The 26,603-nt window shown below is 45.5% G+C and overlaps 2 protein-coding genes and 1 long non-coding RNA gene across 4 annotated transcripts; 2 read left to right on the plus strand and 1 right to left on the minus strand.

Annotated features, from left to right (window-relative positions):
- The first annotated feature begins 7,016 nt into the window (after positions 1 to 7,016).
- On the plus strand, positions 7,017 to 9,660 carry SDG40 (SET domain group 40). The gene is made up of 6 exons (XM_048697372.2): positions 7,017 to 7,195; positions 7,294 to 7,447; positions 8,067 to 8,198; positions 8,292 to 8,432; positions 8,641 to 8,904; positions 8,986 to 9,660. The coding sequence occupies exons 1-6, from the start codon at positions 7,077 to 7,079 to the stop codon at positions 9,604 to 9,606; spliced, it is 1,431 nt and encodes a 476-aa protein (XP_048553329.2). The 5' UTR covers positions 7,017 to 7,076; the 3' UTR covers positions 9,607 to 9,660.
- Positions 9,661 to 10,110: 450 nt separating this feature from the next.
- Positions 10,111 to 23,860, minus strand: LOC125534073 (uncharacterized). 2 transcript variants are annotated; one of them, XR_015615236.1, is made up of 11 exons: positions 23,625 to 23,860; positions 23,207 to 23,521; positions 22,960 to 23,100; positions 22,361 to 22,438; positions 22,216 to 22,247; positions 22,080 to 22,121; positions 11,750 to 11,806; positions 11,417 to 11,494; positions 11,259 to 11,339; positions 10,628 to 10,748; positions 10,111 to 10,348 (listed from the first exon to the last, which is right to left on the minus strand). XR_015615236.1 is itself a non-coding variant. In XM_087540123.1 (11 exons), the coding sequence occupies exons 1-11, from the start codon at positions 23,753 to 23,755 to the stop codon at positions 10,301 to 10,303; spliced, it is 1,107 nt and encodes a 368-aa protein (XP_087396249.1). In that variant the 5' UTR covers positions 23,756 to 23,859; the 3' UTR covers positions 10,111 to 10,300. The 2 variants fall into 2 exon arrangements, 1 of the variants encoding a protein (XP_087396249.1); XM_087540123.1 differs by having other exon boundaries at positions 10,628 to 10,731; positions 23,625 to 23,859.
- Positions 12,229 to 14,810, plus strand: LOC147986702 (uncharacterized). The gene is made up of 3 exons (XR_015615235.1): positions 12,229 to 12,560; positions 14,110 to 14,185; positions 14,584 to 14,810. It is a non-coding gene; the product is annotated as an uncharacterized LOC147986702 (long non-coding RNA).
- Positions 23,861 to 26,603: the final 2,743 nt, after the last annotated feature.

Here is a 26,603-nt window from a genome sequence, read left to right on the forward strand (position 1 = left end):
ACGTGGTGCTTCGAAACAACGAACTTTCGCAACGGTGCACAGTTAGGGGGAACACTTTCTTAAAATTTTAATGAGGGATCATCTTATTTACTACCGTCGTTCTAAGCAAATAAGATGTATAAACATGATAAACATCACATGCAATCAAATAGTGACATGATATGGCCAATATCATATTGCTCCTTTTGATCTCCATCTTCGGGGCTCCATGATCATCATCGTCACCGGCATGACACCATGATCTCCATCATCATGATCTCCATCATCGTGTCTTCATGAAGTTGTCTCGCCAACTATTACTTCTACTACTACAGCTAATGGTTAGCAATAAAGTAAAGTAATTACATGACGTTTATGTTGACACGCAGGTCATAAATAAATTAAGACAACTCCTATGGCTCCTGCCGGTTGTCATACTCATCGACATGCAAGTCGTGATTCCTATTACAAGAACATGATCATCTCATACATCACATATATCATTCATCACATCCTTTGGCCATATCACATCACATAGCATACCCTGCAAAAACAAGTTAGACGTCCTCTAATTGTTGTTTGCATGTTTTACGTGGCTGCTATGGGTTTCTAGCAAGAACGTTTCTTACCTATGCAAAAACCACAACGTGATATGCCAATTGCTATTTACCCTTCATAAGGACCCTTTTCATCGAACCCGATCCGACTAAAGTGGGAGAGACAGACACCCGCCAGCCACCTTATGCAACTAGTGCATGTCAGTCGGTGGAACCGGTCTCACGTAAGCATACGTGTAAGGTTGGTCCGGGCCGCTTCATCCCACAATGCCGCCGAATCAAGATTGGACTAGTAACGGTAAGCATATTGAACAAAATCAACGCCCACAACTACTTTGTGTTCTACTCATGCATAGAAACTACGCATAGACCTAGCTCATGATGCCACTGTTGGGGAACGTAGCAGAAATTCAAAATTTTCCTATGTGTCACCAAGATCTATCTATGGAGAAACTAGCAACGAGGGGAAGGAGAGTGCATACATACCCTTGTAGATCGCTACGCGGAAGCGTTCAAGCGAACGGGGTTGATGGAGTCGTACTCGTCGTGATTCAAATCACCGATGATCCTAGTGCCGAACGGACGGCACCTCCGTGTTCAACACACGTACAGCCCGGTGACGTCTCCTACGCCTTGATCCAGCAAGGGGAGAAGGAGAGGTTGGGGAAGACTCCATCTAGCAACAGCACGACGACGTGGTGGTGGTGGAGGAGCGTGGTACATCAGCAGGGCTTCGCCAAGCACCGCAAGAGACGAGGAGGGAGAGGGGTAGGGCTGCGCCAAGAAGGAGAGGAACACGTGTGTGTTGGGCAGCCCAAACCTCAAGTATATATAGGGGAAGGGGAGGGGCTGCGCCCCCACCTAGGGTTCCCTCACTAGGGGTGGCGGCAGCCCCCTAGATCCCATCTAGGGGCGGCCAAGGGGAGGGGAGAGGGGGAGGCGCACCAGGGTGGGCCTTAGGGCCCATCTGCCCTAGGGTTTGCCCCCTTCCCCTCTCCCTTGCGCCTTGGGCCCTTGTGGGGGGCGCACCAGCCCACCTGTGGCTGTTACCCTCCCACACTTGGCCCATGCAGCCCTCTGGGGCTTGTGGCCCCACTTGGTGGACCCCCGGGACCCTCCCGGTGGTCCCGGTACGTTACCGATAAACCCCGAAACTTTTCCGGCGACCAAAACAGGACTTCCCATATATAAATCTTTACCTTCGGACCATTCCGGAACTCCTCGTGACGTCCGGGATCTCATCCGGGACTCCGAACAACATTCGGTAACCACGTATATCTATTCCCTATAACCCTAGCGTCATCGAACCTTAAGTGTGTAGACCCTACGGGTTCGGGAGACATGCAGACATGACCGAGATGACTCTCCGGTCAATAACCAACAGCGGGATCTGGATACCCATGTTGTCTCCCACATGTTCCACAATGATCTCATCGGATGAACCACGATGTCGAGGACTTAATCAATCCCGTATACAATTCCCTTTGTCTAGCGGTACGATACTTGCCCGAGATTTGATCGTCGGTATCCCGATACCTTGTTCAATCTCATTACTGGCAAGTCTCTTTTACTCGTTCCGTAACACATCATCCTGTGATCAACTCCTTGATCACATTGTGCACATTATGATGATGTCCTACCGAGTGGCCCAGAGATACCTCTCCGTTTACACGGAGTGACAAATCCCAGTCTCAATTCGTGCCAACCCAACAGACACTTTCGGAGATACCTGTAATGTACCTTTATAGCCACCCAGTTACGTTATGACGTTTGGCACACCCAAAGCATTCCTACGGTATCCGGGAGTTGCACAATCTCACGGTCTAAGGAAATGATACTTGACATTAGAAAAGCTTTAGCATACGAACTACATGATCTTGTGCTAGGCTTAGGATTGGGTCTTGTCCATCACATCATTCTCCTAATGATGTGATCCCGTTATCAACGACATCCAATGTCCATGGTCAGGAAACCGTAACCATCTATTGATCAACGAGCTAGTCAATTAGAGGCTTACTAGGTACATGGTGTTGTCTATGTATCCACACATGTATCTGAGTTTCCTATCAATACAATTCTAGCATGGATAATAAACGATTATCATGAACAAGGAAATATAATAATAACCAATTTATTATTGCCTCTAAGGCATATTTCCAACATGTAGTCCTCAACCCAGACCCCAGGGTCTGTCGTTCCGTTGTACGCCTCTATGTTTACGGGTTTGAATCCCTCTGGAAATTCATGGTCCAACACCTCATCGGTGAAACATAGGGGGTGTACGGCACCCCTGTATTTGGGTGTACCGTGGTGTTGGGATGTTTGTTGTGTTGCATTGCGTGCTGGAGCGCGCTTGCGTGGCCCATAGATGGATCTGGTTGCGCCGTCCTTTTGATGCGAGCCCTCATGTGGATCGCGTACTGGCTTATGTGCGGCGTCGTTTGCCGCTCTATGTTGGCCACGAGGTCGTCTATCCGACTGGATGGCCATTTTGTTTTTTGATTGCGGGGGATCTAAGGCCTCCTCATCGAATTCAGGTAGCAACTTTCGCTTCGGGTAGCTCTTGGTGTGGCGATTACCGCCGTACTTCGCTGCAGTGTTGAGTACTTCACTCCATCTGATTCTGAGTGTGTCTTGTGCAGCCCTGAGCCTTTGCTTCTGCTTTTTCAGACTCCTCGCACTGGCAACAAGCCTTTGATGGGTATTCTGTTGCTCCGGGTGCCTGTCCAGTGTGATGTCATCCGGACTGTTATCTTCGACGGAGTCAGGTTGTTCGGTTTGATTCTCCATTTTGCCGTGGTTGGACGATGGTTCAATGCCGTGTTTGTCGTCCGCTGGCTCGCCTTGCTCTATCGCTGGGTTTATATGATCGCTGCTTCTGCCGAGGCGGGATTTGGAGCGGCGCTTACGCCGCCGCTTTGACTGCTTCTCGAGGGAACAACCCTTCGCTACGTCCTTACGTTCTTCGTCGTCGTTTTCTTTGGCTGTGTCCACCATGTATACATCATATGATGAAGTGGGCGTCCAGCGCCCTGTGGGCAGTGGTTCCTGTTTGTCTCCTGCATCGTCGTCCATACCGTCGATGCCTTCGGAGTCGAAATCGAGCATAGCAGTCAAATCATCGACAGTGGCTACTAAGTGGGTGGTGGGTGGGCGGCGAATTTCTTCGTCATCCGCATCCCAATTCTGCCGGACATAGTTCGGCCAGGGCTCTCCTGACAGAGAGAGAAACCTTAATGAGTTCGGTATGTCGCCGAAAGGCGAGTGCTGAAAGATATCCGCGGAGTTGAACTCCATGATCGGTGCCCAGCCGGATTCGATGGGCACGGGCGCAGGCGGTTCGGAGTCCATGGGCGGGGAAGAATCCGGCAGTTTGGCGTCACGGCTCTTGTGAAGGGTAAGGTCGATACTCAGCTCGATCGCCGATGAGAGTGCAGCCTCTGCGGCGGGGTCTATCCACCCATCACTGGATGGCGCAATTGGCTCCGATTTGAGGGTCGGAGCGGTCGCTGGTGCGATCTCCCGAACACTGTCCGATGGTGGAGCTAAGTCATGCTCATCGTGACCGTGTGGCGCACTCGGCAAGGGCTCGAATCCGTCGAAGATCAAGTCTCCGTGGATGTCGGCTGTGTAGTTCAAGTTTCCAAATCTGACCTGATAGCCAGGGGCGTAGCTCTCAATCCGCTCCAGATGGCCAAGCGAGTTGGCCCACAGTGCGGAGCCGTCGAATACAAAGATATGTCCGGGGAGAAAAGTCTCACCCTGGACTGCATCGCTATCGATGATCGAAGGAGCCATCAAGCCTAATGATGACGACATAGAGGAACTCTCAATGAAAGCACCAATGTCGGTGTCAAAACCGGCGGATCTCGGGTAGGGGGTTCCGAACTGTGCGTCTAAGGCGGATGGTAACAGGAGGCAGGGGACACGATGTTTTACCCAGGTTCGGGCCCTCTTGATGGAGGTAAAACCTTACATCCTGCTTGATTATTCTTGATAATATGAGTAGTACAAGAGTTGATCTACCACGAGATCAGAGAGGCTAAACCCTAGAAGCTAGCCTATGGTATGATTGTATGTTGTCCTACGGACTAAAACCCTCCGGTTTATATAGACACCGAAGGGGGCTAGGGTTACACAGAGTCGGTTATAAGGAAGGAGATCTACATATCCGTATTGCCAAGCTTGCCTTCCACGCCAAGGAGAGTTCCCATCCGGACACAGGACGAAGTCTTCAATCTTGTATCTTCATAGTCCAACAGTCCGGCCAAAGGATATAATCCGGCTGTCCGGATACCCCCTAATCCAGGACTCCCTCAGTCCTTGTGAAGTCAGTGCCTGTTTGCATTATCTATTTGTCTTCACTGTGTGACTTCTTGTTCTGATTGGCTTCATACTGTCTTCCATCCTGATCCATACTGCCTAGCTGCTATTAGTCTTTGTGCCTTCACTTCATTGAATACTTGACTATGGCTTGCTTAGTGTAGTCTACCTTCCGCTGCATGTTAATAGGTTCATTTCTATCGATTGTCTTCGAAACTTCCATGTTTTGAAGACTTTCATAAAAATCGCCTATTCACCCACCTCTAGTCGATCACTAGCACTTTCAATCTGGCTGGCATAATTGACTACGACTAATCTAAATTCTCAACAATTGTCAGAACTTGAACACTCTCTGCCCTGCGTGAATGGATAGGGTATTCACAACACCTCTAATAATGATTTCTCTCCACAACTTTCCTTTTTTTATCAGTGCTTCAACCCTAATTAATGAACAATATTAGTCTTCACCCGTGGATGGCATTCTAGCTCGGCCCCAAAAAATGACACCAAAATCATGGAACGATGTTAGGGAAATTCTTAGATTGTTTGGCTCACATACATATAATGGTAGAATTGCAAATATCAAGAATACTATGAAACAGCGTCCAAAAAAGGAATACTATAAAACAACCACAACAGTATATTAGTATATTATCCAGTTTTAACTGATGATTGTATGAGAAACGGAATTACACATTTTCAACTAATTTCCATGAAGGCACCGATCGTAATAACAATTCAACTTTTAAGTTTAGAAAGAATGGATTCAGTTCTAACTCTCTTGGATGGTATCGTGTTTACAGTTAAACAATGAATTATTCATTAAAAATTGTAAACTATATCTTAGTACAGTATCCAGATTTTGCCTTGCATCTGTCATATTAGTTGAACCACTCTTCTTCACTACACAAATATTGATCACATATATTTCTATGAATTCCCGCAGTAACGCGCGGGGTATTAGCTAGTAAAGATAAATAGGGCGAGTTGGAATCTCTGTCGGATTTCTCGAGTCGGTTTAAAATACTCAAAATTAGTCGCCATTGCACATAACTGAGGAATATACAATTCTTACACACTTCATCACCGACAAAATCCACACCGGGTTAATACTCCCTTCGTTTTTATTTAGTTCGCGTATTAGCTTTGGTCAAGGTCAAGTTTTGTAAACTTTGACCAATTTTATAAACGAAAATATTAACATATACGATAACAAATCAACATCATTAGATTTATTATTGAATGTACTTTCATATAGTATAAATTTGTTATAGTAAATGTTTATATTATTTTCTATAAGCTTGATCAAACTTTACGAAGTTTGACTTCAGTCAACTCTAATATGCGGAGTAGATAAAAACGGAGGGAGTATTCAACTTTTCCGTGATAGTCTGCAAATAATCGCACTGTTTATTATCATACGCTTTCATCATATCTATCTTCAAAGCAGAACTCGTGTTCTTCTTCGGCTTATTTATTTTCATAAAACGCAAACACTCGAAAAGATAGATTATATTATTGATGATAAGTCTACCAAGCACGAAAGCATATTGTCCCAACAAAATAACATCCGAGAGCACTAATTTGAGCCTAGTAGCCATAACCTTCGACACTATCTTATAAATCACATTGCAGAGGGTTATTGATCAAAATTGAGACAATAGTGTAGGATTATTCACCTTTGGGGCAGAACAATACATGTTTTGTTGATGGCCTCCATATCATTTTCTTTGTTCAATATTCTCAGTACCACTTGAGTGTCTTCCTCTCCATAAGGACCCCTGTGTTTATAAAGGAAAAAATGTGTCGAAAATCTATCCAGACCCGGAGCTTTTCAATGAAATCATCTGAAACATAGCACTTTTTATCTCCTGACGTGTAAGGCTTTGTTACGTCAACATTTATCATGTCATTTTTCATGGGAACCTGAAGCAACAAATCAAGGTCATCCAACATTTATCATGTCATTTATTATAGTGCAGGATTTTCTCGATGGCACGCTCGGGCTCAGCCCGTCAGGCAGTCCGGGCCGGGCTGCCCATGGCCAGGTATACTTGAGCCAAGTACTCGTTTATTTAGGCCCAGGTAGTACAAGTTCATGCAGCATGGCCAGGAAAAGAACATCCATTTTCCAGCCCAATAAGGCGTATAGCCCATGCCACCAACCGAGAACGCTTCCGAAAAAAAAAACCGAACAAGCTCTCTCCGCCGCCGCAAATGGAGGCGCTCCTCCGGTGGGCGGCAGAGCTGGGCGTATCCGACTCCCTGTCCGCGCCCGCCTCCTCCTCCTGCCTCGGCCGCTCCCTCGTCGTCGCTGATTTCCCTGACGCGGGCGGGTAATGAACCCCAAACCCCCACCCCAGCCGCTTGCGATTCTTGGATCTCTCGGGTCCTCCTCATTATAGCTCACGGATTTTCTTCATTGCCACCTCAGGAGGGGCTTCGCGGCGGCTCGGGACCTCCGGCGCGGCGAGCTGGTGCTGCGCGTGCCCCGCGCTGCCCTGCTCACCAGCGACCGCGTCATGGCCGATGACCCCAGGATTGCTTCCTGCGTAGATGCCCATCGCCCTCGCCTCTCCAGCATCCAGGTAATGCCGTATCTTCAGGCAACGGTTCAGTTTTTATGTACTAAAACATGCTCATGTGAAATTGTTCTAGAATTTACCAAGTTTTGGGGATAAATGGGGGCTAGGAGTACAATGCTTATGGTGGTTATGTCACTGAAACATTTGCAAAAGCTTCGATAGGATTTATGTTGGAACAGATTTAACCATCTACCCCTCTGAGTCAATCTGGTGGAACAGATTTTACCAAGAGGGATATGTTGGCAAACTAATTCCTATGGATAATTAATTATTCGGCACTTGATTACTGCAGGAGTTTGTTTTTCCACTCAGTTTGCTTCTTCTGGTACAGTTTGGACACATTTATATGTTCAACTTTGCAAAATCCGACAGTTATCAGGAGATAGAAAATCCTCCCATATATGTAGCAGTTTGCTTGATGTAGGCAAAATCAATATATATTCTCGGTTTACCGCAAAAATGTTGCACAAGTAACTTCACCGAGTTAGGATACTAGTTTCATAGTGTTCACCTTCTAAGTGTAAACTCATTCTTGATTATTTTTCTTTCTTGTATTGCACTTCTTCTGAACCTGAACATTCTTTGAAATGATTTCCCTGCTCTCCTATTTGTGCTTCAACAGAGATTGATCGTATGCTTATTGGCTGAAGTGGGAAAGGGGAAGAGTTCTGGCTGGTACCTCTATTTGTCTCAGCTGCCTACCTACTACACAATCTTGGCTACCTTCAACGATTTTGAAATTGAAGCTCTCCAAGTATAGCTCGGCAGATTTGTCAACAGAACTGTTTTTGGTTATCGTTTGCTCCATCCCACAAAAACATTAAATGGTTTCTGCTTTGGCTGTCAGGTTGATGATGCTATTTGGGTTGCGCAAAAGGCTGTTTCTGCCATTAGATCTGAGTGGGAAGAAGCAGCACCGCTAATGAGAGAATTGGATTTCAAACCTAAACTTTTGATGTTTAAAACGTGGCTCTGGGCCTTTGCAACGGTATAATTATTTTGAAATTTATTTTTTAGCTCAATTTATGTCAGCATTCTTTTTATTTTATACGCAACCCTTTTCAGCATTTTTAAGTTCTTGTGTAGAATCAGCGATTCAGCGCTGACTCAAGATTTTGTCGGCTCCTTAGCCTTATTTCCGATATGAGATTTTACTTATTGATGAGATCTCTGAGGTTTCATTTGTCCACCTGAAGGTATCTTCACGGACATTGCATGTAGCATGGGATGATGCTGGTTGCCTATGCCCAATAGGTGATTTATTTAATTATGCTGCTCCTGATGATGATACTTCGTCTGAAGAGCAAGATACGGAAGAAGCCATGAAATGCCAGGAGAGAAATGTTATGTTGGAAGAGATAAAGTTGGATAGTTCATCGGAAAGGATGACAGATGGGGGATATGAAGATTCTAATGCCTACTGTTTGTATGCCCGAAAAAGATATAGGAAAGGGGAGCAGGTATGCTATAATATTCTGGCCTTCCGAACGGATTATCTTGTGTGCTCTCTGCTTTCCTAAACTTGGCCAACAAACATGCAGGTACTTCTGGGGTACGGGACATACACAAACTTGGAACTTCTTGAACACTATGGTTTTCTTTTGGACGAGAACCCCAATGAGAAAACTTACATTCAGTTAGATTCGGAGTTATGTACTATGGGCACATGGCCGAAAGACTCCCTATATATTCACCCAAACGGGCATCCTTCATTTGCATTATTATGTGCATTAAGGCTAGGGGCAACTCCTACAAACCGTCAAAAGTCCTTTAGTCACAAGATCTACTCTGGATCAATGCTTTCTGTCGAAAATGAGCTGGAGGTTATGAAACGGTTGGGTAGCAAATGTGTGGAAACTTTGCAGCAATTGCCTACGACTGCTGAGTTGGATGGGAGGCTGGTCCATTTTTTACGCAACCTACAGAACAGCACTAATTGGAGAGTAGATGTGGAGCAGTCAAGTTTTGGACAAGAATTTGCCGCGTTTCTCCGGTTCCATAGCGTGGACCTGGATTGTACCCACAATCAGCTCCTAGTTCGACTCCTGCGATCTCTGGAGAGATGGGAATTGGCTGTCCGCTGGAGATGTAGCTACAAGATAGCTCTTACCAAGTGTGTTTTGTACTGTAAACGTTTGATTAATGAGCTTTCCTTGCAATGAGATTAACAATCGTTACAAGATTCAAATATACTAGTTCTTGAGTGCTCTTTGGAATGCAGAATTCTCAAAAAGCACGAGGTATCGGGAAGATTTTAGTTAGACTCCATCTCGGCTGATGTAACTGCTCTCATGGGCAGGCGGTACTGCCGAAATGTTCCACGTTAAGAAATCAAAGATGACGCAACATGTACTTTAGGAGGGCTCCTCGATGTTCATATTTTTTCTTCTATTTCGAAGTCGTTTGGCTACGACGTCGTTTGAGTTGTTTTTGGCTGTGTGCATCTTGCAATGCTGCTGCAAGATAGGTTAAGAAAAAAAAAACAATCCTTCCATCATCTAAAAAAAGGTGGTAGGAAGAAAGGTAAAATTTCATTCAGACCGCCTAGATGATTACTCCCTCCATTCCATAATTGGAATTATGGAACGGGGAGAGTACGTCTTAAGATAGGTGCTTCGGATTGTTCGATGAAAAATAACCAAAGAAATTTCACCCAGCAGCTCACATGTCACTGGCATACATAATCGATAGTAATCCTAACACAAGCAGTAGTAGTTGCTAGTAGCATATATATAGTTGCATGATCACGAAACAGTGTTGTACGTAGAAGTTTTGCGAGACATGCAAGCCTCGAGCAGGTGACGTGATGAGCGGCCCAAACGATCCAGCAGCAGCGGTGGCAGTTTATGGACCTGACTAGTTCGACTTGGTCCCGTTCGCCGCAGCTTCAACCATGGGCACCACCTGCACTCGAACCAAGTTCACAGCTGTTAACTCTCCGAGGAGACGCCCCGTATACAACTTCAGGATGATTGATTCATACAACATCATAGCACAAGAACAAATTAAGCCATTTAAACCGGTGCATTGCGTCTCTTGTAGCGAGATGCATGGATTTTACCCTACTAAGCTTAGGAAAAATACTTGCATTATTGTTACTATACTATAAAGAAACAAAACAAAACAAAACGGTCAACGCACTGACATTACTACTAGGAAGGAAAAACCCGGTATGTTTCTTACCGGACTTGCTTCACCAAATGCCGCTGTGGTCCACTGCCGCTTCACTTCCTCGACTGTCGTAGTCACTTCATCGCTCGTATCTTTTCTCTTGGTGTGAGAACGTGCTTCACTCGAATAAGTGCTAGTAAGATAACTGAATTAGCTATTATCACGGTATAAAAGATGCCTTCAATCATATGTAAAGTTCTCTAGCAGTGAAAAATCCGAAAAAAGAAACAATGAACATCCATTTTAAGTACCAAAGCTGAAGGAGCAAGAGGATTGTGTAAATTTGAAAGAGAAGAGTCTGAACTTGATTTACTTTGATTTGTTGTCTGAATATTTGCAGTTCCTGGATGAAATTACAGTCCGGAAGACTATGGGAGCACATAACATAAGCGAAAGAGCAAACAAAAGCAGGAATTCGGTTTTTTTTGTATCTATCAAATTATTTATAAGATGAATTTATATACAAACCAGATGATGAAAGACATCAGCAATTAAGCAGCACTGCCATTCATACAACCAGATTAATGCAATTGTAACATGGCAATCACATAAAACTATCAGAAATGTGCATACTGCATACAGAGACCTGGAAATAAATTTGGTGCTCTATAACAACTAACAATGTCTGGATCAACAAATTTACCTGCTGCATTTGTCGGTGATGAGGCCCCAAGCATTTTTGCAGCTTTCAAAGTAGCAGATATGTGCTGGCAGGCTGGATCATCTGCGGTCGACAAATTTTGGAATTAGAAGTGTCGGCAAGCAGCTTGGCAGAGTGAGTGCTCAACTAATTTAATTTACCTGGATTTATCTCTGCCGGTGAGATCCCGAGGACTGCCAACGCTCTCTGCAACTGCAAGGGTGTAGCACCAGACACTCCTGCAGCAGGCCGGTAGCCAAGTGCTGATGAATTGCGTTTCGGATGAACAACATCAAGGTAGCATACTAATAAGCTATGGTATGTTCAAGTTGTTATTAGAAAGAAAAATAGCTTGCCGATGTGGCCCAAAATAATCCAATACATTACAGAGGCAGTAAATTAAAAAGCCTATAGATAGATAGTAAGTTAAGGCACACTGGCAAAATGACAAAGCTAAAGAGAGGGATATGGGAACGAAACAAATGTGAGTTTACCTTGGTTCCCTACTGGATAAGGTGCCGTGGGAATTATGCCAGCTTTTAAAGTTTCATCTGAATGCCACGCAAATTCATCAGTTAATTTCCACGTACGCATACATAGTTTCCATCCAATCCAACAGGCAACAGTACAGTATAAATAATTAAGCAGAGTGACCGGATCTGTATAATCTGGATGTGGCTGACTAATTAACAGTTGGTTATCGAACATCGAAATCAAATGACCCGCATCGATCTTTCTTTTGCTCTGGCTATGTGGATGATGCTGCTCTTTGAGAGATGTGTTTTTAATCTCTATATATCCGGTCTTAGAGCTCTTTTACGATGATTGGCGAGTTACGACTAGTAATTTCATATAACTCCACCTCGAAATTTTTCGGACCGTTAGATCTGGGAAAGTCATTTAAAGATTTATTTTCTGTAAAAAGGGTAAATTAGTAATTGAGCTGCTCCGTCCGTTCCGTTCCGCACGACAAGTTCGTCCCCGTCCCCGCGCACGGACGAATCCAATCTCAATCCCCTCGCATAGCCGCCGCCGCCGCCACCCTCCTCTCGCTCCTGCCGCAGGGATCCGGCCGGCCACCAGTACTGCAGGCCCTCCACCGCGGCGCGCCGAGTCGGCGGAAGCCTCCGCTTCCCAGGCGCCCCCTAACCTGCCGCCGGCGACAGAGGATCGATCTCTCCACCGTACGCCGGAAACCATACTGCCTCAGTCTGCGCAGTTCCCTCCTGTTTACTCGAGCGGTTTCCCCTCCGACGTCCATCGCCCGTACTACCTCGCCGCCGGCGAGCTTCCCGCCGACTACAGGTAGCTGCATATATGTCCTACTAGCTCCTCCGATCCTCATGTTCGCGTCGTCGTGCGGCGCGGCAGTCCCATGCTCTGATTGCCACCGAACTACGCCCAATCAACTGCATGTTCAGAGCAATACATTTCCTGATCGCTCTAGTACTTTTGCTCTGTTATTTTGCCTGTTCCCAAGTCTGAACATATTAAGGCCGGCCTGAGGGGATGTTTGCTGAAATCTACTGCTGTTTAATTATATTCATTTCAGCACTTGAATAGGGTGATTTACCAGTTGTACGAATTCTTGGCATGCATGATTAGAGTAGCTGTGAGAGTCTAAATCTGAAATCTTGCTTGCTTATGCCTAGACATGGTTAATTAAATCCTTATCACTGAAAAATAATAAGTATACTGAGAGCAAGCTTATGACTTCTCTAATCATGGAAACATGTGCTTAGCATATCACAGTCCTTGGGTACGGTGCTTTCGTTGGTGCTGTGGTGTGATAGTTAGTATTAGCATGCGCTTCTTCGCTTGTGAGGCCTTTCCGGCCATGTATCGAACCTATTTGCTTTTGTTCCCATCGCCCCGTGTCAAACCTTCGTTGGAATACTCTAAGGGCCTCATTTTAAGGCCGGGCATGTGCCTCCATTCTAAAAAAAAGCATAATCATCTAGTTCGCTCTTCTTGCTATGCTTGTAATTCAAAACCTTGTAGTCATTTTCACTTCAGTTTCCACACGAGTACCAAAATCAAAATTCGGTATTGAATACGGTTTTTATAATTGCAATGTCCATTCTGCTGTGTCATATATTGTAAATGACCTTGTGAATTGTGATGGGACATGAGTTACAACAGTGTTAGTTGTCAATTCATGTATGATATTTGTCTTCTTAATAGTATTGTGTTTGCTTCCATATATTTCTAATATGAAAACAATTTTTGGTTGCTGGAGTAAAGATTTAAACCGTCTCCATGTTCCTTATCTATTTCTGCAGTGTCCACAGTGAGCCTTCAGTACATTTTTTTGCAATGTAGCACCATATATCCTTTCTTTGTGAACATAATTGTGGAGCGTGTGCTTAAAGAGTGATCAGCTTAGATACTTTGGTTGACACTTTGCTCAGCCTAGATAGTACAGAAAGAAAGCTTAGTCTGGATCCAGCTGTCTCTGTGCAGATTCCCTTCTGTTGCAAACTTCAGGTTGGATCTTGACTTAAATCACTTGAGCATACAACAGGGATCTTGACTTAGTACAGTAGTTGCATAACATGTGGTTCATTTTGCTGAGACCTGTATCTACATTTTTTGCTAGATTAGCTGCATTCTAAGATGGCACTCCTTTCTGAAAATGAGATTGTCATATCTAGTTCAGTGCTTCGCAAGGAATTTGAAAATATTCATTTCCTACCTTCTATTCTCTTTTTTATAGGACACCATAGGACTGGATCTTGTGTATTCATTTAGCTCTATACATTAGCAGGCACACTATACTGTTGTATTGACTATTGCCCTGTCGGAACAAATTATGTTGACATACTCAGACCAATGGTTGCTCGTTTTTTCCTAGGTATGTGAAAAGTCAAGGTGACAAACAACTGTGGTATAAGAATGCTGCACATTTGACATCGGATTGTGCACCTGAGGTAACCGCTGATGGTGCTCCAATTGTTCCATGTGGCCTTGTTGCTTGGAGTTTGTTCAATGACACATATACAGTTTGGGTCAATAGGCTGGTTATTCAAGTGAATAAAAAAAGGACATGGCTTGGAAGAGTGACAAAACAATAAATTCGGCAATAATATCTATCCCAGTAACTCCCAGAAGGGAAGTCTTATAGGTGGTGCTAAGCTAAATGAGAGCATACCAGTACGCGGATTTCTCTTTGACCCTGCACATGCATTACTTTTGGTATTAAGGGATCTGTGTGCTGGAATATAGCAGACCTTTATTACAATCGTTTTATGCACACTATAGATTTTTACTCATTAACAATTTATTCTTCTTGTCTGGTGTTCGAACCATCGGATTGGTGTGTGTACAGGACAGTTGCCAGCCACCGTCGTTTACCTCCAACTCACCGGCCAGCCGTCATCATCTACCTCCTGTCTTATTGGATCGGACAGCCGCCATCGTCTACCTCCCGCCTCGCCGGACAGCGCGGTCGTCTAACTTTGTCTCACCGGACAGCCACCGCTGTCTACCTCTGCCTCGTAGTTAATTGTGTACTAGAAATTCCTTCTGAGAACTTGTTAGGTTATTCTAACTCTGCCATGTATCCAAGATCTTGTTTACTGAATATGTACTTTTTAGTGATTTTCATCTTCATGGCACTTCCATGATTTATTTCATTTTTGTCATATATTTTCCAAGATTTTTATTTTATTTTTCCCTAATGGCCATGGCGTGAGAGCGGACTGCTAGCGGGCTGGGGGCTTTGGGCGTTGCAATGAAGAAGTTTTGCAAAAAAAAAAAAAAAAAAAAATCAAATTCAGGAGCATTTTAGGTCAAAATTTGGCCCAAAAAAATCCATAAAAATTCTCAAAAAATCACACTACCCTATATTCATCTGGGAAAGTTAAGTTTTGGCGAATAGAAAAAAATAGAAGCAAAATTCAAATTCATGACCATTTTAGACATGTTCCGAAACAATTCCGGATTAGTAATCTTTATCTGCGAAAAGCAATCAAACCGGTTTCGGCGGCTTCGGAACATTTCCGGTTTTTATCCCGGAAAATTCTCAGAAGTTTTCAGAATAATTTTGGCATCCTCCAAGAATTATCAGGCGCGTGCCGAAACCAATTTGACTTAATGGTATACCCTGAAACAACTTTTCAGTTTTACCGAAACTATTCCGTTGTTCTCTCCGGAACTTTTCCGCTGTCTCTGAAACTTTTCCAGTGACTTTCTCTCAGACTCCCTGTGTAGTATTCTGCAGATAGATGACCCTTAAGCATGTGACCCTATAGGTTCGGTGAAGCATAGACATGACACGAAACACTTTCCGATCAATGATCAACATTAGAGCCGTGGACACCCATATTGACCCCTATACCCACACGAATAAATATTCGAGTGAATCTCCAGTTGCCGTGTGCGATTCATGTTGCTTCACGATATATTACAAACACCCAAGGTGATATTTACTTGCATCCATGTGGATCAACAACTTGTCCACTATGCTAGTTACCTCGTTACCGGTTTTGTTCTCTTTTCTCGTTTCCATGTTCCGGCATCCCTATGATCAAATCACATTGTGTCTGGCCAGACGATGATGGATACCGTAACACCGAGAGGGCCCGAGAATATCTCTCCATCGTCGGAAGAGCAAATCCCAATCTTGAGTTATCTCGTTTCTTGCCATACTTTTTCGTGAACCCGTAAGCCGCCGTAATAGCCACCCAGTTACGGATGTCGTTTAACAAACCCCAAAGTTCACGAAGCAAGTACGAAGGAACTCGATACTCTCATGGTCTAAGGAATTATGCAAACATTAACTTTCTGTGTGTTATTAACGATTAACTACTAAAGAATGTATCTCATAGCATAACATCAATTCGGATCGATTCAACACAAGTGTTCTTCTAACAATGTGCCCTCAAAATTGCTGGCATAGACATGCCCATGATCAAGAAAACAGGATCATCATGCAATACTTGAGCTAGTCTTAGAGGCATGACTAGGAATACATTTTACAGTTTATTATACCACACGTGCACATGAGTTTCCCTCCGAGCCTTGTGTTATTGCAGAATCGAGAATCATTGCAGTTATAGCATGGAACATAAACTTTCATTACAAACTTTGGAGATACAAAATAACTATTATTACTGCCTCTAGGGCATATCTCCTACACAGTATGGCCCATAGTGCTAGTCGTGGTTGCGATGACCCATAATGGTAGTAGTTAGTCCGAGTGACCCATAGTGCTAGTCGTGGTTTGGACGACCCGTAGTGGTAGTTGTGTGTCAGGACTACCTATAGTATTAGTAGAGGGACCACATGACCCGTAGTGGTAGTTGTGTATCAGGACGACCTTTAAAGGTAGTTGTGGGTTCAGACTACCCATACTGATAGTTCTGGGTTCGAACAAACCATAGTGCTAGTAGTGGCATCACACGACCAATAATGATAATTACGGGATTGGACAACCCATAGTGCTAGTTGTGGGATCCGAAGAATCATAGTACTAGTTGTGGGACTAGACAACCCATCATGGTGCTTGTTGACCCAGATGACCGACAGTGCTAAGTTCTGGGTTCAGATGACCCATAGTGCTAGTTGGGGGATCGGACAACTCAGTGTTAGTTGTTAGTCCAGACGACCCATAGTGCTAGCTGTGGGACTGAACAACCCATCGTTGTGCGTGTGGACCCGAATGACCGATAGTGCTAGTTCTGGATTCGGATGACCCATAGTGCTAGTTGAGGGATCAGACGACCCATAGTGCTAGTTGTGGGTTTGGAAGGCCATAGCATTATTAGTGTGATAGCCCCCAAATACCGGTCTTACTCGTCCGGGCCCACTACTATCGATCTTAGTCGTACAGATCCATAAATACCAATCTTATTCGCCCAGACCCACAAGTACCAGTCTCGCTCGGGCTCACTACAATCGATCTTACTCGTCCGGACTTAAGTATCGGTCTTACTCGTTCAGGCTCACTACTATCGGTCCTAGTCGTCCGGACCCACAAGTATCGATCTTAGTCGTCTGGACCCACAAATACCATTTTACGCATTCGGGCTCGCTTTTATCGATCTCAGTCGTCTGGGCCCACTACTATCGATCTTAATCGTCCGGACCCAGAAGTAGCGATCTTAGTCATTCTCATCCACAAGCATCGATCTTAGTTGTCCGGACCCACAAAGTATCGGTCTTAATCATTCGGGCTCGCTACTATCGATCTTAGTTGTTCAGACCCACAAGTATCGGTCGTACTCGTTTGGGCTCACTAATATCGCTCTTAGTCGTTGAAACCACAAGTACCAATCTTTGTTATCCGTGCCCACAAGTACCATTCTTACTCATACGGGTCCACAAGTACCTATCTTAGTCTTCCAGACTCGTTACTATCGATCTTACTTGTACTGACCCACAAGTACCGATTTCAGTCGTCCGGACCCACAAGCACCGATCTTGCTCGTTCCGGCCCTCACCGATATTTTCTAATTTTCTGAAAATATTTCACGTGTTTACGCCAAAAAATACCTTTCCCCCTTCATTGAAAATATAATCCCGCCACTTTTCCAAATTTGCGGCCCTTGGCAGCCTATGACCCCCACCAGTCAATCATGAAAAGAAAAAAAAATCCAGCCCCCACGATCTTATCCCGCACGTAACAATCGCTCCACCCCCGTATTCTCCTGCTCCTATCCCCTCCACAATCCTCGCCACCACCAGATCGGAGCTCCTCCGATCCACCCGGCCCAGCCAGGTTGAACGCCGCCCCGTTCTCATCTGCGGGATCCCGGTTGCCGCCTCACCCACAACCCTCTCCTCCGCGGCCCAGTCCGCTCGAACGCCGCCGCCCTCCTCACTGGAGGGATCGGAGCCGCCAGCCTCACCCGCGGGATCGGAGCCGCCGGCCACCGCCCACCTCGCCTGAAGGATCGGATACCACTACTCTTCTACACCGACCCATCACCGGCCACCGGTGGTGCATCACCTGCTTCGCCTTACTGTGCCGTTTCGAAGAAGCTGTGGGTGGAAATTCCCGAACTGCTGCGCCGAAGGTGGTGTGATGCCGGCGATGGGTCCGCTGGCAATTCGATATGCGAGGATGTCGCTGCCAACTCGGGAGGTGTGTTCACAGGATGATTCATATCATGCTTGAAAATGCGCAATCCTGCCTGCTAAATCTGGATAACCATGAGCTAATTATTACAAATGAATGCTAATTTTGACCCTACTGGCCTCACGACTGATTCCAAATTTATTTGTGAGGTTGTATGCCAAGGATATTAGATCATAGACATTTGCTATTTCTATGATTTGTATCCTGCCTCCCCACTGTATCATGTATCATGTAGGTAACTTGTTCTATATCTACAAAAGTTACTTGCTGTAAAATAGACTGTAGATGTATGTGTTTCTTCGTCCGTATTGACCAGGACATGAGAGTAAACAAGTGTTATTTTACTCCTTGGTTTTGCAGCGAAAATGGAACATATATCAATCTTGTAATGGATGTTCGGGATGCTTTTGAGGGAAATGATTTGGTGAAATATTGATTGCGAGGGTTTGGAACCAAGTGACAGCAAAAAAAAATGAAGCAAAGCTGAAGGTTCTCATCCCCCCATAGCCATTATGTTACCATGTAGTTACAGATGATGGAAATATATCATGTACTACTTCTGAACCAAAATATAAGACATTTTTGTAGGCTAAACTAGCCTACTAAAACATCTTATATTTTGATACGGAGGGAGTATATACTTTCTTATACCCTAAACAAAAAATATGTGGTTCTCTATGTGTAGGATCTTGTTCCTTGTGTTCTCCTGTCATTTGACAATGAGCAGATATTAATCTACAGAGGCAGTGAATGGAACTCTAGATACTCAGCCTCCCACTATCACTCCAAAAGTTCAAAAGAATAATCTGGCAGTGTCAACTGCTTTGAGTAACTCAGGTATCATCTTTAATGTTCACAATGATCCATACACAAGGCAGCAGTAAATGGGGAAACAGATATGCTTACATCAATACCATAGTGCAATTTTTGATTTAAAAAACTGTGCAATTTCAGGATGGGTGGTTAGAAGAGCTGGAAGGGAAGGCGCAAGAACATGATAAGAAGGATGTTGCACAACAAGAGAAGATAAAGGAGCTCTAGATTGTTGTAGAGAAGATTATCAGTTTTTACTGGCGGCCGTTAGAAGCTGTATAGAAGATGATGCATTTTTATTAGATTCAAGTGAGATTATTCAGATTTGCATAAAAAAGTTGTATAGAAGTTGATGCATTTTTATTAGATTCAAGTGAGATTATTCAGATTTGCATAAAAAGTGCCGAGGGTCGTGCAAAGCTAAATTATCTTTGTTGTTGCTGCTTATCCTTGAGGAAGCTTGTGGTTAAGAACTGGACTCAGCTCCAAGGACTAGGGGGCAACCTTTTCTTTGCTTTGTTATCAGTTGATTATTTCACTATATATTTTGTTCAGTTTAGCTGTAAGCATCAGACCTTAACAGGAAATTCAATTTGATTTACTTGGCCATGATCAATGAACACATATATTACACAAGCTCACCAAATGAACGAGAATTTGACAACAAAGAATGAATCACGAGAAGTAAGCATACAAAAGTGGCTCCTACCTTGGAGAGAAGTTATCACAAATAGATTGCGGACAAAAGTTTATAGATAGAAGCTCATATGAAGCACCCCTCCGTTCACAAATTTGAAACGGATGGAGCGGAGGGAGCAGTACGCAAGACTTGACACAATATGAAATGAAATATACGTATTCAAACAATTAAATCTAAAAATCTCCAGCCTGTCCCCTGCAAACCCGTGACCTCCATCTTCGAAAGGAGAAGGGCTGGTGCCATCAACCATATCAAAAACACAGAAAGTGAAGCTGTGACAACGTGTGGTGATGTGATCCTCCACCGATCCAACATGGATGATGACTCCATGCACCATCGTGCGCTTTTCTGTCGGCGGTGAGGTTGGGCCGTCCGGCTCCGGCAGCTCCATGTGCTAATCTTTGGCACGTTGGAGGGGTCCTGCATCCACACCTCCACGAGAAGATATCAGTCCTCTTTCCTTATTTCTCACTGTGTTCTATACAAGTGACACGCTCAACAAGGATTAACATTCATCCATGTGACCAAATATCAGTCTTTTTCTAGATTTAATCATAAATCAGCACCACTTTGGTTCTTGCATAATATGATCTTAATTACTATCACATTTTATGGGTAAAGACTCAGACAGTACCAAACAGTTTGCTAGTCCAGTGCCTAATCAGAAGAACATTGTCTGAATCTCTTACTATAACTGTTTTTCACAGCACAAAGGTTCTGAACCCATCAACTTGCAAGTCATATTCTAATGAAATTTACCATGTTCAGTATTACCTACTGACTCTAATCACTACCTACTGACTCTAATCACTGTAATCAAAAGCACTGAGAAGGGGGAAGTATACCTCTGTACTCCGGCTCCTTCAGCTGAATTCGCCCACCTACCGATGGGACGTGCTTGCCAGAGCGGCCGCCGAACCGGCGCAGTTTGAGGACGAGGGATGCCACGGCGGTCAAGTGCCTCTTGGACGCCCACCGTTGGCAGTAGGACCATGAGAGCCGCAACACATGCCAACAATTTTGATGGGCATTCGGGTGATCACCATGTTGTTGAACCATCGACGTTGCCGGGTGACCCGGTGGGCAGAAGGTAGGAGAGTTGCGCGCCGACGACGTTGGGCACCATGAGCAGCAGTGTTGCACCAGCAGCGACTTGCATAGTTCCACCCGCAGCGGCAGCACCGGTGTGTTGACGGCGTCCCGGCAACATGACCGCCACCATCAACGACGACGTCGACGACACTATTTCAGCTTTGATAAAGGAAAGGAGGAAGCGGCGGCGCTGATGCTTCAGCCCCACGACCGACCGGATCCACTGCTCACCGCGCTCCACCGGTAGGTCGCCTCCCCTCTGACTCCCCGGACGTCAACACGTGCGTGCTCCTCTGCTATTTCCCATGCTCGCACGGATAGGATATGAGAACAGGGGATCGAGGAGGCTGTGGTGCTGCTGCTCCAGCCCCACGACCGACTTGCTTCGCTGCTCGTCGCGCTCTTCCAGGCCGCCGCCCCTCCCTTCGACCCCCCGGGCGTCGACGTCGACGTGATCCTCTGCTATTTCCTCTGCCCGCACCGAACACATGCGAGAAAAAGTGGATCGAGGTGAGCGCGACGAGGCGGCGGCCTCCTCGACCTTCACGGGGCCACCGGTGGCCTTTCTCTCCGCCTCCTCTCCGTGACGCCACGGCCGCCGAACCGGCGCAGGGTGCTCTTCCTCTTCCTCTGGACGGCTACCAACGCCGTGCGCTCGATCTAGCTCTTGACGGCCAGGAACCGGATCCGCAGCAGACGCCGGTCCTCCAGCCCCTGGGGCCACTCCGCCGCCGCCACCGCCGGGGTCATTGGCTCCGCCTCCTCGCCCAAGCGGCCATCCTCCCCGACCCCCTCTGCCAACCCACCCTATCCTACCCTTCTGCTTCGAACCGAGAGGGGAACGATCGAGGAACCGACCCGACGGTGAGGGTGAACAGGAGATGTATCGGCCTTGAGTGAGATTGGAGGGAAATTGACGGATTTGCCCTTTAGAAAATTACTAGTCCCACCTAAATTTTGTAATGGTCCCACGGTTATTTGTAATTCCACGTAATTTAAGTTGCGTAACTCCTATTTCTCTACCGTTTGATTAGCGTGGATGGACGGCCCCTAAAATCGCCAATCACCGTAACAGTTGTACCGGTCTTAACTAATACACAAAATAAAAACATGAACAGAGGCAGGTTTTCTTTTTTACCAAGGATATCCGCCAGCGATTCACGCGCTTTTTCATCAGACACTGCACATCAATAGGTAGACATGGTGAATAACTGCATGCCAAGGTGTGGGATTTAGAAATTTCAGATGTAGGTACGCGGCTTAATTATATGTACCTTTTGTTTCACCCGCAGGATCAATGAGGTAGCTACAAAGGGTAGGGAATGTTCAGATGTGGGCGAAAACCAGTCGATTACCCCCGTGAACAATACTACGTACTAGTACAATTTGCGCTTGAACAATACTAGAAACAATTTATACCTCCTCATGGCCCTGATGATAGCTTTTGGTCGCGGCCGGGAGCCTTGCTTCTTCACGTGAGGCCTCCGGCGGCACAAACTATATGAATGAAGAGCAATTAGAACTACTCCAGGCTGATTACTACTGAAGCCGATCGAGAACTCTCTGTCTAAGTGGTCGGGAGTAATGAGATTTGGGGGATACATAACGGGCGTTGCTAATTAGCGCTCGCGCGTCGGAGCGCTCGCTTTCCGACCAGCCTTGTGTTCCAGATTGAAGCGGTTCCATGTGTTGTTTCCTTTTTCTTTATTTCCTTTTTTTAATTTGCATGCAAACCGTAAACATAAGTAAGGCCCATGAAACAAAAGCAGGATGCATGCACCCACCCACCCCCTTAAAATCAGGGGGGGAGAGAGATTAGAGGGAGGAGAGAGAGAGAGAGATTGGAGGGAGATCTCAGGGGAAGAAAGAGAGATTTATTTGAGGAAAGACCCCACGGTTAGATTGGGGGGAGATTTATTAGGAAAGAAAAAGGGGCCCACGGTTCCAACAATTCCCGCATGGGAATCGAGCGTCGCAGCGCTCGCTCGCCAAGGAGTAAATCCGATACATAACATTACCCTGGAGGAGCAACGGGAAGTAGCTGGTGCGGCGCGGCGGCCGGCAGTGAGATGCGGCCCTGCAGCTCCGGGGTGGCGGTGGCCAACCTCCAGACAACAAAGGATGCTTTGCTCCTCACCCTCTCCCAGTTCATGTCGGCCCTGCACGCGCGCGCGCGTGCGGTTATGAATGTTGTGAACGAATGTTGTTTGAGGATGCCTAGGACGTACGTGCACCGGCCGGCCGGTCGGTCGATGAGGTGCGTACCTGATGTGGGGGAAGCCGAGCACGAGGAAGGTGATGGCGCGGAGCCTCAGCTCGCCGTGGCCGACGTCTCGGCTATGGCACAGCTCGAAGTAGGAGCCGGGGAGGGCGGTCAGGTCGACGTGGCCGGCGACGGCGTCGGCGAAGCGGCGGTGCGTGACGAGGAAGGCGCGGAGGAGGTCGGCGTTGGAGCTCCGCTGGCGGGGCGGCGGCGGCAGGTGGAGCTCCAGGTAGGCGACGGCGTCCGCCCAGCGGCCCCGCTCCACGAGGCCGCGCAGGTGGCGCAGGCTCATGTGCACGCCCGTCTGCCGCGTCACCCTGCATGCACGCACGCGCGACGGAACCGCGTAGATCGGCGTTAGGAATGATGAAGGAAGGAAGGATCTCGCTGCCTACTGAGGTCGGTGGCTTGATTGATTACTCGGCGTAGGCGCCGTGGAAGCCTTGGTCCCGGAGGAAGGCGAGGAGCCGCCGGTGCCGGAGCCGCGCCACGCAGGGGTGCTCCGCCGTGCCGGAGGGCTTCTCGGCAGTCTCGACCTCGGAGGAATCCATCACGACGAGAGGATCGGACGCAGGCAGCGCTGGCGATTTGGATAGTGGAAATAGTCCATCCTATATGGGTATGTCTATATTACATCTAGATGTGAGATAATATCTCACATCTAAATATGATGTCATGTGTTTTGTAATCATCTTTGCTGGAATTTTTTGTTGTTTGTTTGTTTTTTAGCCTTTTTCCGCATTTGTGTGCTGTCAGGTTGAACACATGCGGGCTGCCTGGTCAGCGCTAGCTAGCTCGGCTCCCTCGCTGGCCTTGACTTGATTGATACTGTACAAGTCTGCATGGATGAGAAGCAGCCCTATTGTGTATAAAGCCCGTGTCCTTCAGTTTTTTTGCAAAGTGCCCTCCAGCTTGTCCCTAGGTTGACGTCTTTTAGGTCAATTTACCCCATCCGCAAAACATGAAAAAAGTTTATGATTTCTTTTTAAGAATTTGAAATAAAAATAGTGGTAGCTTAAAAAGTGTTCATCAATTCAAAAAAGGTCACAAATTAGAAAAATATATTCGCGATATAAAAGATGTTCAAGAATTTAAAAAATGTTCGCTAACTTCAAAAGTTTTCACCAATTCAATACATATTGGTGAATTAAAATGATGTTCATCGATTTGTTAAATTTTCATGATTTTCTAAAAATATTCATCAATAAAATAATGTTCAAGAATTTAAAAAAAGGTCATGAATTTTAAAAATGCACATTGGGACAAAAAATGGTCAAACCTAGTTGCGAGTTGATGGTGGACTTGAAATTGGGTCAAGAAAATGTCGAGGCCAGTTGCGAGTCAAGGATGGACTTGCAACTGGGGCAAATAAAAGGTTCAACGGCCGAGTTGCATGTCAATGATGGACTTTTAACTGGGACGAAAAATTGATTATAGCCCAGTTGCGAGTTAAGAGTGGACTTGTAACTGGGACAGCTACACAAAACAACAATACCAGTTGCGAGTCGAGGATGGACTTGCAGCTGGGACAACTACACAAAACTACGCTAGGAGTTGCGGGTCGATGGTGAACTTGCAACTAGTACAACAACAAATCTATATGCCTAGTTGCGAGTCGAAGGTGGACTTGCAACTAAGACAACTACGAAACTATGAGCCTAGTTGCGAGTCAAGGGAGGACTTGCAACTGGGGATGAAAACAAACTATGGGTTTAGTTGCAGGCTTAGTTGTGAGTGCAAACTTGTAACAAGGAAAACTACACGAAAACTACGATACTATTTGCGAGTCAAGGGTGGAGTCGCAACTGGACAAGAAGAAAATACGAGCCCAGTTGTGAGTCGAGCGCGGACTTGCAACTAGGATGAAAAATAAAACAACCCAATTGCGAGTCAAGGGTAGACTTGTAACTGGGACAGTAAAAACATAGACTTCAGTTGCAAGTCGAGGGTGGGCTTGCAACTCGAAAAACTGTGAACCCACTTGCGAGTCGATGATTGACTTGCAACTGAGATGAAACAATCTATGGGCCAGTTACGAGTTAAGGGTGGACCTGCAATTGCGATGAAAGTGAAAATACATTTGGAGTTGCGAGTTAGCAATGAGCTTGCAGCTGGGATGAAACAAAAAATGGGTGTAGTTGCGAGTGGAGGATGGACTTGCAACTCGGATGAAAAACAAAAACATAGGCTTCAGTTGCAAGTCGATAGCGGGCTTGCAACTCGGATAACTATGAGCCCACTTGCGAGTCAACAACAGACTTGCAACTGGGACAACTACTAAATCATGTGCTTAGTTGCGAGTCAAGGGTCGATTTGCAATTGGGATGAAACAATATACGAAATTGTACGTTTGAAAATTAGATGAGACATTGCCAAATCTCATCTCGACGAATAACAACTTTTGTGAAATAGAGGACCACATACTAACACCGGCGCAAGCATAGGAGACAACGAGAAACAAACGGCCACAAGAGCGACACCAAAAACCGGCCCGACAGTGCAAACACCATCACGAGACAAGGCACATGCATGTGAACAAAATAATTTTGCACAAAACATACATGTTTAATCACGTGGTGAACAACTTAGGTGTGACATAGCTAAAAACATCTAGATGAGAATTAGCTAATCTAAAAAAATAAAAATAGAGATATCTAAAATAGATGTGAAAACAAAAAACAAAAATCATGAATTTAAAAAATGGAAAAACAAAAACAAAAAACAATATGGTCCTCAAATTGCGTGCCAAGAATGGACTTGCACCGAGGACAAAAACTAATCAAGCCCAGTTACGTATCAAGCGCAAGCCAAAGCCTATCTCTCCATGGAGCTTGTCTCTTCGACATTGAACTTGAAAGTAAATAGAAATACACAGCGACAAGCAATAGAGCATGTCAAATCCACTTTTACAACACATGTCAGAAGAAATGGAGCGCAAGCAAACAAAGACCTGACAAGTGAACAAACAAAACAAGGTGACATAGGAATACATCGGCCGCCAACATGAGATCCACAGTGTGCGGAAAAAATAAAACAATAAAGTCCAACAAACAACATCTAGTATGCGCGAAATTAGAAATTTGATCACGTGGTCTCGCTTAGGATATTATTTGGGCGATAGAAAAAAGACAAATAAAATATAATAAATGAAATGTTTTTAACTTGAATACAAAATGAAATGTTGGTACAAGGAGATAGTGCAACTGCATGGTGGTTAAAAATGTAACAGAAATGGGAGACTAGAGAGTCAATCCATTCATGTGTTTTGAGTTAACCACAAAAAGGATCAAGACACATGGATTCGTGGCACTCTCGTGACAAACCCTCATGCTGAAGACGTGCTGCATTCCATCAGGAACACGATCGAGCTATGGAGAATGGCGGGAGCAACATGCCTAG

The sequence above is a fragment of the Triticum urartu genome, chromosome 2A (assembly GCF_056163025.1).
Source record: "Triticum urartu cultivar PI428250 chromosome 2A, HENAU_Tu73, whole genome shotgun sequence".
Lineage (NCBI taxonomy): Eukaryota > Viridiplantae > Streptophyta > Magnoliopsida > Poales > Poaceae > Triticum > Triticum urartu.